The 15,131-nt window shown below is 37.5% G+C and overlaps 1 protein-coding gene across 1 annotated transcript; it reads left to right on the forward strand.

Moving 5' to 3' along the window:
• The first annotated feature begins 1,787 nt into the window (after window positions 1–1,787).
• On the forward strand, window positions 1,788–14,161 carry CLPP3 (CLP protease proteolytic subunit 3). The gene is made up of 5 exons (XM_089144825.1): window positions 1,788–2,124; window positions 2,454–2,568; window positions 10,551–10,726; window positions 13,287–13,382; window positions 13,529–14,161. The coding sequence occupies exons 1-5, from the start codon at window positions 1,855–1,857 to the stop codon at window positions 13,820–13,822; spliced, it is 951 nt and encodes a 316-aa protein (XP_089000951.1). The 5' UTR covers window positions 1,788–1,854; the 3' UTR covers window positions 13,823–14,161.
• Window positions 14,162–15,131: the final 970 nt, after the last annotated feature.

Here is a 15,131-nt window from a genome sequence, read left to right on the forward strand (position 1 = left end):
ATCTGAAACAGACGAACGATGCCTTAAAGAAGGTAGAGCTTATGCTTCATCTTCATCACTGAAATGAGAGAGTTTTTTTTTTTTTTTTGGTTCGTTTTTAGGGCTTCTGTTGAGAGAGAGAGAGAGAGAGAGAGAGAGAGTGAAGTGCTCAACGAGAGTGGTTCGTTGTTTTGAAGGCATCTGTGGTTATGAAGTGCATTTACATCGATATCCTCAAATACTGTGTTGGCCAGCATTTTAGTTCAACTGTGCACCCCATTTTTGCCCCATAGTGTGTTTGTGCCCAAAAAGCTTCAATTTGGAGCTTCTCGGGCACAACCTAAAGTGTGCCAAAACATCCGATTTTGCCTATTTTAGTGAATCAACACACCATTTTAAGCACACTTTACCAAAGAAAAATTCATTGATTATGTGCCAGAAATAGCCTTGAGAACCAGAAACAACTCCAAAAGAGCGTTGCCAAACAATGGCGAAGTCTTTGAGATCATAGAGAAAATATTTGGTTTTGGGCGCAACAAATAGGACACTAATTATTACAATCACCCATGAACCTCCCAATCTCGTTATCCTTCTTCAACCTCTCCAGTCAATGGATAGAATGTCACAAAAACTTTACTTAATGCATCCTTGAGGATTGCAGATTCAAAAAAGTTGTGAGAACAATTTGCCCGGTTGAAGTGTACTTAAGGGCCACTTGTCCTACGAGCTACCTAGCCCAAGTTAAAGATCAATATGCTCTTCCATTTTGGTGTATCCTTTGTTGTAGGGTACAACATGGTGGAATCCTTCATTTTAACAATCATCTTCACCACCTACAACATGGCAATAACAACATAGTCATGTTTTAGCTCAGATGAGACCCAAATTTTTTATGAATACAAACATTTTTTATAGGTTGTTAAGAAACCCTAATCAACTCATTAGTGTTTTTGGGTAAAATGTCAATCTCTCAAATGATAATTTCCTTCTTCATTCAATTTAATATCTGCAAACTTGCATTTCACGAAGGTTGTTGGTTTCAGTTAGGCAGAGGTTGAGGGGCTTGGGTAATGGAACCAATCAATGGCCGATGTTCTTATGGGCTGTGATGATTCGATACAGACTAGCGATTCAACATAAATTAGCATAAATGAGTTAAAACCGTATCCATTTTTTTTTTGTAGAAAAAAAAAGGGGATGCAGTAGCGGCGACCTAGTGCCCCCGTCGCTACGCAATGTTCTGACTTTTTATCGCCCCGTCAGCGGAGCCCCACCGGAGGCCTAGTATAGTCGACAGAAGTCGGTAGCACTCATGACCAGGCCAAAGAGCACACAACTTTCCAATGCAAGAAATAGAGAAGCAAAGGGGATTCGAACCTGGGACATAAGGTTTACCAAACCATTTGGGAGTGAGCTTGGGACCAATAGACCACCACCCCCGGTGGGATTCAAACCTGGGACATGAGGTATCCATTGATTATTGAAGAAAGTGAGTCGCCATACTCTAGCCTCTGGCTAGTGGCTAGAGTATGGGAGAATCAAACTCACAAATGCAAATCACCAACTAGGGCTTGTGAAATAGGAGATTAGAGGGGGTAGAGCCAAGGGATTCATTTTGTAAATTTGTATTGAACGCTTGGATGTAAAACGAGAAAGTTATATTATAATTAAACCCACTATTTTAATTGACAGTTTTCGATTTATTCTATACACGTGGCGAAATTCGGACCGTTGATCCTTAAAATCCATTTTTAGGATCACTGAAGAGTTTGACGATTGCACGGCTTATGATTCCTAGTTCCCTCCGTGTTCGTGTTCCCATAAAAGGAGGGAAGGGTAGTCAGATTATCTAACCAAGGGAAGGTAACAGAAACCATGGAGGGTTCTTTGATGTTCGCTTCCTCCACGGCCAGGCCTTCTTGCGTTGCACATGGCATCTTCAGTCAATTCCGTCTCACTTCGACCTCTTCACCCACTTTCAGAAGAAAACCCATATCCATTAAAGCCGCAGCTAACAGCTACGGAAAGACACTTTCTTCAGACTGGAATGTATCTAACTCTGCTGGTCCTTTGATGCCCAGATTTGAAGAGCTTGATACGACCAACATGCTTCTCCGCCAGAGAATCGTCTTTTTAGGCTCTCAGGTTTGATTCTCTCATTATTTACGTCTCCCTCTTCACTTATAGTTTTCTTTCTGTATCGAGGCTTGAGTTTTAAAAGGAACTTTTTTATTGATTAGATGGACACTATTTGATTTTAGAATTAAGGAGGGGTGTTCGATTTTCAGATTCATGCTTCTTTCACCAATTCTTTTTCCATTCTGGTATTTATGCTTTCTTCCGTAATTCTTAGTTGGAAAGTTGAGGAATAATGAAGCGCTTAGTTATTACCTTCCTCCATCCACACCTACTCCGAGTTTAAATGTATGCCTGATCAATTGAGGTTCTCAATCTAACAATTTGACCATTGCCAGGTGGATGACATGACTGCAGATTTGATTATAAGCCAACTTCTGTTTCTAGATGCTGAAGATGACAAGACCGACATTAAGTTGTTCATAAATTCACCTGGTGGTTCTGTAACTGCTGGTAAGTCTGCCCATTTATTGATATTTCCCCCTTTCTGTTTTCTTTCTGATGGGGATTGGGAGAAGAAAGAAACATACGTTGGCATCACAATTCTGTAGTGACAGATTCTGTTGACTGCTCTGAAATATGACAGCGTGTTGACTGCTCTGAAATATGTCATCTTTATTTCCTTTCTCATTTGATTTTCAGTAACCCCTTTTACTTCTTTGGGCTTCCTGTAATAGTAAACTTCAAACCAAATTGCATAAGGAGACTATATTGTTTGGTGGTTCCAATAAATGCATGTGAATGCAACGGAAATCTGATGCAGGGCAAAATGCAACCAAACTTTGTAGATTTATAGGTTGGATCAATAGAAGAAACTCAGTTGAAGACTTCTAGCACATTGATGGAAGTTTACTCAAATGAAACTCCAAGTAATAGAATTTCATCTCAGCATCAGGGAACTCTGTCACTTCTATTAATTGTGGGTTGTCAAAACTTGTCCAATTTGTTGATGGGGTGTTCAACGAGGGGATTTTACTTTGAGAAGTTAAGTTCCTTTTAGAGTTGTAGAAAAGGTGTTTTGGTTTTATATCTTACTTATTTTAGTATGGAGCTGAGTACTGAGGCAGTGAAAAAATGATTTTAGCTGAACTGGGGATATTGAGATGGATGAGTGCTAAATCTAAAAAAAAGTAAAATTAGGAATGAACATCTTAGAACTAATCTACTAGTAGCTCCAATGCATGATAAGTTTTGTTGAAGTCCTTTGAGGTGTACATGTGCAACAGAGGTGTTTGAATATTCCAGTATGGAGAGTTGATTTAATTCAGACTGAAGGAGCTAAAATACCCAAATGTATGTCTAAAATGACTCTAAGAACAATGGTGAGGAAGGACGTGCATAGCTTCAGATAGTAACAAGTATGGTTTTGAATACAGCTTATTGGTTAAAAAAAAGATCCATATAGCCTACACCGTTTTGTTGGGATGAGGCTGAGTTGTGGGTAATGATCAATGTTAGCATTAGATTAGATTAAATTACACATATAAAAATTTATTCTCGTTAGAGTTTTTTTTTTTTTTAAACAACCAGCATCTGGCCCAAAGCTAAGTAGAGTTTTTTCTATCTTTAATATTATTGCGGAGATTTTCTCTCACTTGTTATGGGTTTTTAAAAACGCATGTGCTCCTTTTGTTGATTCAATTCAAAAGCATTGTCAGTTTGCTTGGTTCCCTTGTCAATTCTCCCTACTTCCCTAGGACACTTATCTGTCCTGCAGCAAGCATAACTGTTGTTTAGATGACCTCTGCTGCAGTCCGTTAATCAGTGAAAGTATGAGAGTTGTAGCGCTGATTATGGATGGACTGCACCATGTTTGGTGGCTTAGTCTGCTAGTCTGAATAGATGCTTGAGAATGTGGCTGCATTATACTATCCAAATTTGAAACAGATTGAGTTATTCTAGGATTCCTTTCACAGTGATCAAGTAGAAACATAAATTTCCTTCTATAATTTTATTACTGTAATCGTTGGAGCATGGTAAACAATCAAAGAACCTATGGGCGTATTATGCATTTCCTTGAGGTTGACAAATCATGATTTTAATGAGAATAGGAAGTTGATACTATAGCAGATGGTTTACTAAAGCATAGGCCTAGTTCAAGGATTCAATACTCTATTTACTTTGTTGTCTTTCTGTAAATTTATTACTTGATGTGCTTCTTTTTGTATAACTAAATATTAGATCTATCTTTTAGCAGAAAAATATAATATTATAAGAATAATCATGGGGAATTGGGAGAATTTTAAGTTACTGTCTCTCAGTGTGCAGCCATGGTTCCTTAAGATTATGCTTTTAGCATTGTGGTGGCCTGTGAATCAACATTACTTATTATTTAGGTATTTCTGCATCATTTTTCTTTCCTTCTGGTTTTGATTTTTCTGGATTCTAAAATAAACTTTAGACTTCTCTTTCTAATTATGCTGTTCATCAACGAGATTAAATACAGCTGCTTCACTTTTTAAGTTCCTTGAAGGAGACCCTATTATTGCTCCACACTACTTAACTATTATAAATATAAATAAGTGATTTTGGGTGGGTTTGGATTTTTTTTGGGGGGGGGGGGGGGGGGAGTTTGTCCTCATCCCAAGACTCTTTTGGTGGTTGAGTGATTGAGAAGGACCATTAGATGTAACCCAATTCTAAGGTTAAGTATTCTTTCAAATAATTCCGTAAAATTTAGGGTTAGCCTAGAATCTTTCTTGTGAACTAGCAGTTGGATACCCAAACCTAGGGTAATGAAGTTGCTAATGGGATGTGGATAAAATTGTTTAATATGGCTAGGATCATTTTGGGTTGGAGATATGGAAAAGAAGATAAATCTTAGGTCTAAGGAAGACTCTAGGGACAAGTCAAGAGCTACCGTAATCTGTATGGGTTGGTTTGGGAAAAGGAGGGCTTTAACAAATCAAGATGGGAGTGAACTTTCGATACCTAAACTTACCCGGGATGATCCAGGGAATCCTGCGGTTGGGTATGGAAGGGTTTAGTGACCTTCTAGTAGGTTTCTTGGGGATCTTGGAAAGGTTTGGATAAGATTTGGTTTAACAAAACTAAATGGCTTGATATGGGAAAAGTTTGGGAAAATTTCTTGGGTAATCTTTCTTTCCTCTCTTCTCTCTTTTCTTTTCTTTTTTTTTTTTGTTTTCAGATGTGCTGCAAGAGAGAAGCCAATACCAGGAGCAGGATCCTTAGCTACCGGGGGAAAGAGCCCGGCTAATGCATGTATTTGATTTAATCGGAGCTATTAGGGCGGGATCCACTTTTTTGGGAATAGGAGTTGAAGCAATAACAAGAATATTTATAGTGGAACATCTTTCACAATCCTTGGAGAGATAGTTCACTAATAGACCGAGGGATAAGTAATTCGACTCATTCACATACATATCATGAATGTTTGGAATCCATATTATGAAAGGAGACATTGTTTTTGCTAATTCGAATTGAAGGGTGATATCAAATCGGTCTATCTTCGGCATCATATACATAGTTTCCATATAGTTGCTTCCACAATTTTCATGTTGTGAATTGATTCAGCTGGGCCTAGAGAAGCCATAAGTCATCTGCTGCAATTGTTAATTTGACTTTGGGGGGGTATGTAAGCAGGCCAACCCCCTCCAAAACCCTACAATACTGGCCCAAAGGGCTTGTCAGTGTTTGACAGCCCCACTAGCATCCTAAAGAAATTTGGCCAATACCAGGGGTATTTTGGTAATTTGGTGTCTTAGGACTAGGTCCCATTGAGTCCAGGGTGTTGTCTGGACATTGGGTATAATTTTATTTTATTTTTCTGATTAGTATTCTGCCATTTATTGAAAAGTCCTAGTCTAGGTGAGATTTCCTAAGATGTTGGGGTCCCACAAGTTGAGTCCCTTTTAATCTCCTTATTTTTAGGACTCCTATTTCTACTCTTAGAATTTGGATTGGAGTCCTCTAAAGTTAGTCATTGAGTTTTCTTGTTTGAGTCAAAGTCTTAGTCAAGAGTAGTTGAGTTAGTTATGGATAAGCCAATTAGAGTTCTAGTTGGTTTTCCATCTTAGAGTCCTTTTATATTTCTTTATTTGAGGCTATAAATAAAGCCTTCCAGCCATGCAATCTTCAAGTTGAATTGAATGAAATTAAATGTAAGCTTGAAGGCAAGTCATGTCATGGGCCCATGGCTTCTTGGGAATGCCACGGTGGTTCTGTGAGAACTATTTCAATATCAGCAAGTGTTCTTCAATTCCGGCAAGAATTCAGCAATAACAGCAGCTCTTAACCATCTCCAAGTAAGTGAACATTATTCCCAAGCCTAACCTTCCCTCTTCTTCCCCCATCCGTCCCACCCTTCCTTTTTATTTTCTTAAAATTTTGGACTTTTCTTGAGAACCAAATTTCAAGGTCAGATCTACACCAAGCTAACTGTTAGGTCTATCCCAAACTTTAGGAGCGTTATCCTCCCCAACCTTAGTGACCTTAGTTCCTAATTTGACCCCATTCTAACTAACTGACTTCAAGGTATAATTATTTTCTTTAATTTTCGTTTGTCACCCTTAAAACAATTACCATAATATCTCTCAATTTAGTCATCCAAATCCCTCCAAACTGGGGAATCGTCTTCCTATATTATTGCCTACATTCCCTCCTAGTTTCAGCCCATTCTAACACCTATACCAAAGTTTTCCATCTCAAGGAATTTATCTCATATCTTCGAGGGATGGATTTACATATCCTCTTGACCATAAAACATTAACTTAACCGATTTCTCAATCCTCATCACTAAGGAACCCCATATCCCCTACATTCCTGACCTAGACCTTTCCTAACCCTAGAAATACTGCTGTGAGTGATATTATTTAGCCTAGTATTCCCCATCCCATCTTTGTCATTGTTTGGGTAATAAAACCCTAAGTTCTTCCAATAGAATCCCATAAGATTGCTGGTTTTTAGAGAGGGATCCTGGAGTGACCCAATTTTAGGGTTTTATCGCAAATCTCAAACCTTAGAATTTGGTTACATGGGGGGGGGGATCTCCCACTTGGTACCAATCATGATGTGGAAAATCGTATGCAGCAATATAGGACCCACATTGTCAGCAGGTGAGGAGTGGGAAAGTATCTCGACACTATCTGGGAATTTGTTACACATTGACAACGGTAGAGAGAAAGGGTAGCATCTAATTTTTCCTTCTGGAGGCTGACAAGGGGCAGCTCCCCAGTTGGGGTGCTGCTAAGGTAAAAATAGAGCTGATGTGTTCCTATTGAAACAGCCTCTCAACAAAATTATTGAGGTAAGGCTGCGTGGGAAAACTACCCTAAGCCTTCGACACTAGGTTCATGGTCAATTCCTGTATCTATTTATTCTTCTACAGAAGTTTAGCTAAGTTACTGATGTGTACAAATTCATTTTCAACCCCACCTCCAATTCAAACCACCACGCCCCCCCCCCCCCCCCCAAAAAAAGAAGAAGAAGAAGAAGAAGAAGAAGAAGAAGAAGAAGAGACAACAACCCCTCTTGTAGCTCTCCTGACCTTAGTCGTCAAAGTGGTTGAATGCAAGAATATCAAGAAATCTAAAGAAATAGTACTGTCCTACTCAAAATAAGGTTTCTAACAATGAATTCAGCAATTAGCAATGCAAAGGAATCTGTGGAAGTTTAGTTTTAAAGAAACTATTGCAAAGGAAGAAAGATAAAATTAAAAAAATATTCAAAGAGAGACTTGATAAAGTAATCTGCTGGTCCTGGCTGCAAAACAGGGGGTTAGAAAACATCTAGAAACATAAATAATAGAAAGAAAATATTTCTCAGCAATAATGAAACCCAAGAATGGACAGTAGGTTTAGAATGGAGAACCACAACAAGATTGTTGTACTAGAAGTGATAATAGAGAAGGAGAGAAAGAAAAGAAGAAATAAAAAAAGGTTTGACAGAGAAGGAAGAAAATTCTGATGGATAGAACAGCAAGGAAAGAGGAAGAAAGAGAGGAAAAAGAAAAGAAAGAAAGAAAAGAAAACTGAGAGAAGAAGAATAGAAAGAATCGATAGAAAGAAAAGAAAAGGAGAGAAGAAAGCAAAAATGCAGGTGAAAAGAAGAGGAGAGAAAGCTGATTCACGCAAGAGAGGAAGCAAGAGAGGAAGTAAAAGAAGAGAAGAGGAACTTACCCGAGAAAGAGAAGAATCCACGCCAAGAAAGAGACTTGCGCAAGAGAGAAATCTTTTAATATTTTCACTTATTCATGCTGCCAAAAACGAGCCCCATACAAGATTTAATAATAGAATTAATCCCCCCAACCCTACATGCTTGATTCCCAAAATAACCCCAACTTAAGTAGCAAATTACCCAAACCCAAACTAATTCAAAATTGGGCCAAAATACACTCTAGGCCCAGCCCACAAAGACTCAAACGTAAAATTAAAAAAATTCAGTAGCAAACTACTACCCAAGTAATCAACCCACTACGACTAAGGAAAATGACATGACAAACTACTTATGAGTGGTGCTCCTCATCAAACGATAGGACCTTTGCAATCCGATAACCTCCAAAATTGTTGTCCATCCACATAGATGCTGTCGTGGGATGATCTCTATGCCGGCGTCACTGGTGAACTCGGAACTGCCCACTGATGTCCTCATCAGATTAGGGCTGCTCTGAAGGTCTGAAACGGGGGGGGGGGTTGTGGACAAAAGTAGAGAAGGATGGGGTTGGGGTTTCTACTCACTTGTGATTGAAGACTTGCAGAAAATTTTGTGTTGAATGCTTGAATCAGTGAATGGAGCTTGAAGGATGAAGAATAGTTCTCAATACCCAGCCATAGGGTCTCCCTTAGGATCCCATGACTTCTCAATTCTCAAACTCAACACAAATTGGATATGCAAAACATGAAAGACAGGCCATTGTAGCCTCCTAACCTAGTAGACCCAAATATCTCCTAATTTAAACAAACCAAATATGACTCTAAAAGGAAATAACTCCTAACAACCAAAATAGGACTCCTTAAAAGGAAATGAATCTTTTCCTAATTTAAACAACCCACCAAGACTCTTGCCAATGTAGAATTTCAAACCGAAAAGGAAACAAACAAACTACTTAAATTAGGACTCTAAAATAGGAAATTTAAGCAGATTCAAACATCAACTAATGCTGCACTCGATTTTACTTGATGGGCAAATGAACCAAGGGGTGAAAAATGACAATTTTGCCTCTTGGTCAGTTTCGTGTCCCCTCTAGTTTTGACCCCTTGCTGAATTGGTTCTCTTCTGGGCTCTTTTGGGGCTGCCTGGGGCTGGATACATCATAGAGTACTAATGGGAAACATAAATGAAGAATCAGAGTCCAACAAGGACTCAATAAGCTACCTGACGCTAGTTCCCCAAAGCCTTTTTTCTCTCCATTTTGCTCCTAGTTTGTATTCTAACAAAGCCTAACGTAATCTCTTTGAACCCCTAACATAATCATCCCAAATGAGATCCCTGAACACAATGTTTGATCTAGATAGAGTTGCTAAGATATCGGAAGTGTTAATACTTACATATTAACATTAGGTGCAATTGGGCAATTGGTTTGTCATTATATGGATAATTCATTTCAACCAGTCAGTATAAAACCAGAAGATGAGCAAATGATACCAAGCACCCTCCAAAACAGTATCATGCTCCTTCACAGTATCCGCGATTATCTGAAGCATGACCTCAAGAGCATCCTAAAACGAACAGCCGCAAGGAAAGAAAAAAGGCCGGCAAGAAGCAAGGCTGGGAGCAACGAGGTAAGCAGAAATCTGAGCTTAACCCCGAGGCTTGTGAGTCACGAGATGGCAGAAGGCAAACAAAATGGCAGATTGGAAGAAGGCCGGAGGCGGGGAGGGGAGACGCTGGACCGAGAATGAGCACGGGGAACAAGCACGGGAGGAGGCAGGGCACAAAGAGAAACGCAAGAGGATGGGAGTCCCAGCCTTGAGGCCATGCATATATGGAAGGAACTGTGGAAGAGGCAGGTCATTGGCTTCCCAGGAAGAAAAGAAAGAAAGAGAAAGGCTTCCTGCTGTTTGAATCATTATCCGAGTTTTCAGGATAATACGATCAGATTGTGCTTTATATTTTGGTTTACCCATAATCGGACATTTTTATCAACTCTGTTTTTCCGTTTAGTAATCTTAACTACTAGAAAGGGAAGTTTAATTTTGCTTTCTGTCTATCCAGTATCATCAAAGGAGTAAAATCTGTAACTGGCTTTTTAATACCCTGTGATTGAAGCCCTCTTTACAGTCTGTTGATTGTTGATGCTCAGGCATCACCAAGTTTGTGCCTTGATAATTAAGATGTTGACAATGTTACAAAGTGGTGCCTTGATAATCAAGATGTTGACAATGTTACAAGGTGGTGCCTTGATAATTAAGATGTTGACATTGTTACCATGTTCATTTTTTCTTGGATGAATTTGTTGTCTTTTCTGATTCTTGCAGGAATGGGAATATATGATGCAATGAAGATGTGCAAGGCAGATGTCTCCACTGTTTGCTTGGGTCTTGCAGCATCTATGGGTGCATTTCTTCTTGCTTCAGGGACAAAAGGAAAGAGGTATTGCATGCCAAATTCAAGAGTGATGATCCACCAGCCTCTTGGTACTGCTGGGGGAAAAGTGAGTTTCTTTTTTTCTTTTTTTGAATTTTTTGCATGAGTCTTTGTTCTTCCATTTTTTCTCTCTGTGAGCTTAGATGATTAGTAGGGGTTGCAGAGGATTTAGTATCAGAATGACATAGAAGGTCGGTATGCTAAGCATTAAGCGAGAATACTGTTATTATATAGAGACTTGGTCCTATAAGAGTTGTGGTAATAATAAAATAGTCAAGTCTTGAGTTCTTTCTAGAATTGGCTTGCTGGCATTAAGAGAATAAGAAGGATTACCCATCATATGAATTCTGAATGAGTTGGAGATGGAGAGGCTCTCATCTTTACTTCCTCTACTTAGTTTCTTCCCCTCCATATCCGCAATAACAGAAGAATTATCCGTGTTTTCTCTCCCTCATTATTTTTACATTAGCAGCATCATCTCTATCATGGTGTAAGGTCACTTGGAGATTCAAATCAGCAACCACATACTGATATGAACCCTGCATTTTGGGATGAGGGGTGGGTATTGAATATTGATGGTGGTACAGCTTTGAAAATAGAAACTATTGGTGTAGGCATCATGGTCATTTCACCTCATTTGAGGGGTAATATCATAATGTTAAAAGATCAATTTGAATTTTAATGGCCACAGGTGCATGTTCAATGACGTGGAGAGGGTTCTTTGTAAGGTTTTGATTTTGGGGGAGGTTCACCCTGCCAATAGAAACAGAGGCAGCTCATGTAAAAAATTCTTTTCTTTATCTTCTTTCACATACAATACGAAGGGAAGAATTCTTAGTTTTTCATCTTTTAGCCAGTACTGTTTTTACATTTACTGTGTAGGTGGTACTACTTTTGTTGCATAATTAATTTAGCTGCAAAAAAAGGTATCTGCTGGTGCCATCAGTGTTGTGATAAGTGTGCACTTAACTTCTGTGGAATTTTGAGGAAGCTAGGGAGAGGATTTTTTTTGGTGGGGGGGGGGGGGGACATACTGACTACTGATCAATGAATTAGGCAGTGAGTTCCTGGAGAACTAGTGGCTTGTAATTGTCCTCTAGTTACTAATTGCAGTTAGAAGTACTAGAATGAATCCAGACAAATGAAGAATGAAAAGAACTAGTAACAAAGAAAAAAAAAAAGTAACTGAAGAGAGGTACTGCTTCACTCATAATGTTGCCAGAGTCGGCTCCCAGAGCTTTTACCCTCATATCATGTCCTACTTCCTTCAGCCGGTCGTCATGCTTATATGTGGAATCCTTTTGACAAGAATGTGAAAAAAACAACTCTGGATTGTAAATGTTATCATATTTAATTAATTTCACAGGCCATCAGAAATATAAACAAGTTACGGTATAGATTTAGGAATAGGATACCTCAGACTGAAATAATTGCAGCTTCTAAAGTTTTTTCATCTCTGAGAAGGAAAAACCAACCACAGGTTTGCTTCTCTCATAATTAGTTGGTTTGACTTTATGATCCATAATGTACTTCTAGATTGGTAGGAAACCAACTAGATGCTAACAATCAGGATCTAACTATGAAGATGGTAGTTTGAGGTCAAAATAGGTGATTTTGGTCAAAATTGGGTTGAGTTTGATGGTTTGCTTATGTCAAGTCGATGTAGGGGTCTATCAGTGAAGGTCTTGCTTAGTTTTAACAGGGTTTGGCAGCAACCTAGTGAAAAGAGTCAGATGAGGGAATCTAGGGTTTTTAATGGTCAGATGAGGGAGGGATGGTAGTATTTGGGCCTCTTTTGATGGCTAATTTGGTCTGGAATGAGTAAAGGATTTGAGGATTAAGTTCAGAGATTAGGAGAGTTCTAAGGTTTGGTTGTTTAGAAGGTTAGAAAAGGAATTGTTGGGGACCAGGGGTTGGGATGGATCATGATTACCATTATTGAGGAAATCCTTGGCAGCTGCCTGTTTGAATGTGGAAACTTGAGTAAACATTGAATATTGCAGAAAACAATTAAAAAGAATCAAATGAGCCACCTGGGTTTCATACCATAGAGCACCAATTAAATCAAATACCTGTCCCACCAAGAAACTATCCCAACTGCACACCTTAAGTTGATTGGATCAAACATTAATTCCACCTGCCTTGACTAAACGCAAGAGAATGGCAAAGAAGAATGGCTTTCCCTCAACATTTTTGGCTTCAAATTTTAGTGAAAAAGACATTGCTGCATACGTGTACAGTGTACTCAGCATTCTTAAAGAAAAACTCTTTGATAGAGCAAGAAATCATTGGGTTAAAGAGAATATTTGTAGGCAGTGAGGGAGGTAGCAAAGACATTAATATGTAGAGGAGACTTCTAGTTAGCAAGACTGCTTTTTATTTCCAATAGATTGATGATTGATTGGATATCAGCATATTTTGGTTAATTGGATATTATCTAATTTGTTATAGAAATAGGAGGTTGATAAATTACAGCTTCACAAAATGTAGAATCTTATGGTTCAGGATGCAAATTCTTTTGGAGGATGTTTTGCTTGAGTTTTTTTCTGTTTTGCTGCCAAGCAGAAACTGATTTTTGTCATTGCACGCTTTCTGAAACTTTACTCCTGTGAATTTATTGATTCCAGGCTACGGAGATGGGGATACGAATAAGAGAAATGGCCTACCACAAAATTAAACTGAACAAAATATTGTCAAGAATCACAGGGAAACCTGAGGATCAGGTTCGAATAGTGGAAAACATTTCTTCTGTTCCATATCAATGGTTGATGAACTTCAATTTTCATAGAGTATATAGTATTTACTCTTCCACTTAATCCATCAACACCCCTTGCCACCTGTCTCTCGTCGTCTTTTCCCCTGCTTTCAGGTTGAAATGGATACTGACCGTGACAACTTCATGAACCCTTGGGAGGCAATGGAATATGGACTGGTGGATGCAGTCATTGATGATGGTAAACCTGGGTTGGTTGCACCAATTGCTGATGGAACGCCGCCTCCCAAAACCCGTGTATGGGATGCATGGAAAATTGAAGGGAGCAGAAAAGCCATGAAAAATTTGCCCTCAGAGGATAAACTTATGAATGGTTTTCAGGACAGTCCAAAAAGTGATGATGACAAGGATAAGCAGCAGCCAGAAAAGGAAGCAACTACGCCAGTGTGAGGTGTTTGATACAGCTCTATTATACACTGCCTGATTTATATGATTGTGTTCAGAGGTTGCAAGGACTTCCTGAACATGGAAAAGTCAAATGTGGATGGAGCTCAGCGAAAGAAAAATTTAGTACATATTAATTTTCAGATTAATTGTCAAAATCAGCATTTGCAAGCTGAAACAGTTAATTGGTTTTATGATTAGATTTTTGGATAAAATAATTTCTCTTGCAGATTTTTACCTGGTCTTTAAGGATTTCTTTGATATAGTTTAAATTTATGATTATTCAACATATAAACATAAATAGATGTATTTGGTATGAATCATGACCCGAAATAAATGTTTTTTGTTTGATTTATGAAACTTATTTTTTATTAAAATAAATTGATTTAAACAAAAAATTTTAAATAGATCAAGACTTGTTTATGATTTATTGTTATAAATTATTTATTTTTATTTGTATTTGTATGGGTATCATTAATGAACGTGTGTAGAATTACTAATTAAGTTAGATTCAAATGGTAAAGTTAAAAAAATTAGAACAAAATATTATTTTCCTCGATTTCCAATCTCTATAGAAGCTTACACCTCCAAATCAAAATCATAGCCATTATTATATTATCACACTTATAGAAGCATGTGTACTCAAGAGAAATGGCTACGTTCTATTCCCTTGAGTGTTTAATCATTTGATTTGTCTATAATAATAAATAATATATAGAACTATAACTTTATTTCATAGTAGAACAATAATCAATATTAATTGCAACCGCAGTTTCATTAATACATAATTACTTGTTAATTATTATATTTCTTTTATGTTAATTAATTTTTGTATTACTTATTTTTTTATTTATTATCATTTTGTTTAATTTAACTAATTAGTTATTCTATCATTTGCTCTCAATTATAGGAGATAAGTTACTTGAACACTACTATGGTAGAGAAAAAGAAAAAAAAAATCTAATTTAAAACCAACATAATAATATCAATAAACACAAAAAAAATTCTTTTATCAAATTAACCTAATACCACAGCAATTCGATACGATTTTACTCAACAATTGTAAAAGTGAAACTTTATTCAGCTAATTCTAATATAATAATACTTCAAAATTATAATTCATAATAAAAAAAAAACATGTCATGAATCACCTAATATGTATATTGAAATATATGAAATTTTGTAGTTGAAGTATTTGGATAATCATTCAACTCATTATAAATAGTCTAATATTAGTTCATATTGTTATGAAAATAGAAATAAAATTTTACTTAAGATCTTCTTCCTTGAATTCCTTCTTCTTATAATAGCATTT

Source organism: Hakea prostrata, chromosome 2 (genome assembly GCF_041222555.1).
Source record: "Hakea prostrata isolate BN-2017 chromosome 2, UWA_Hpros_2, whole genome shotgun sequence".
NCBI classification, from domain to species: Eukaryota; Viridiplantae; Streptophyta; class Magnoliopsida; order Proteales; family Proteaceae; genus Hakea; species Hakea prostrata.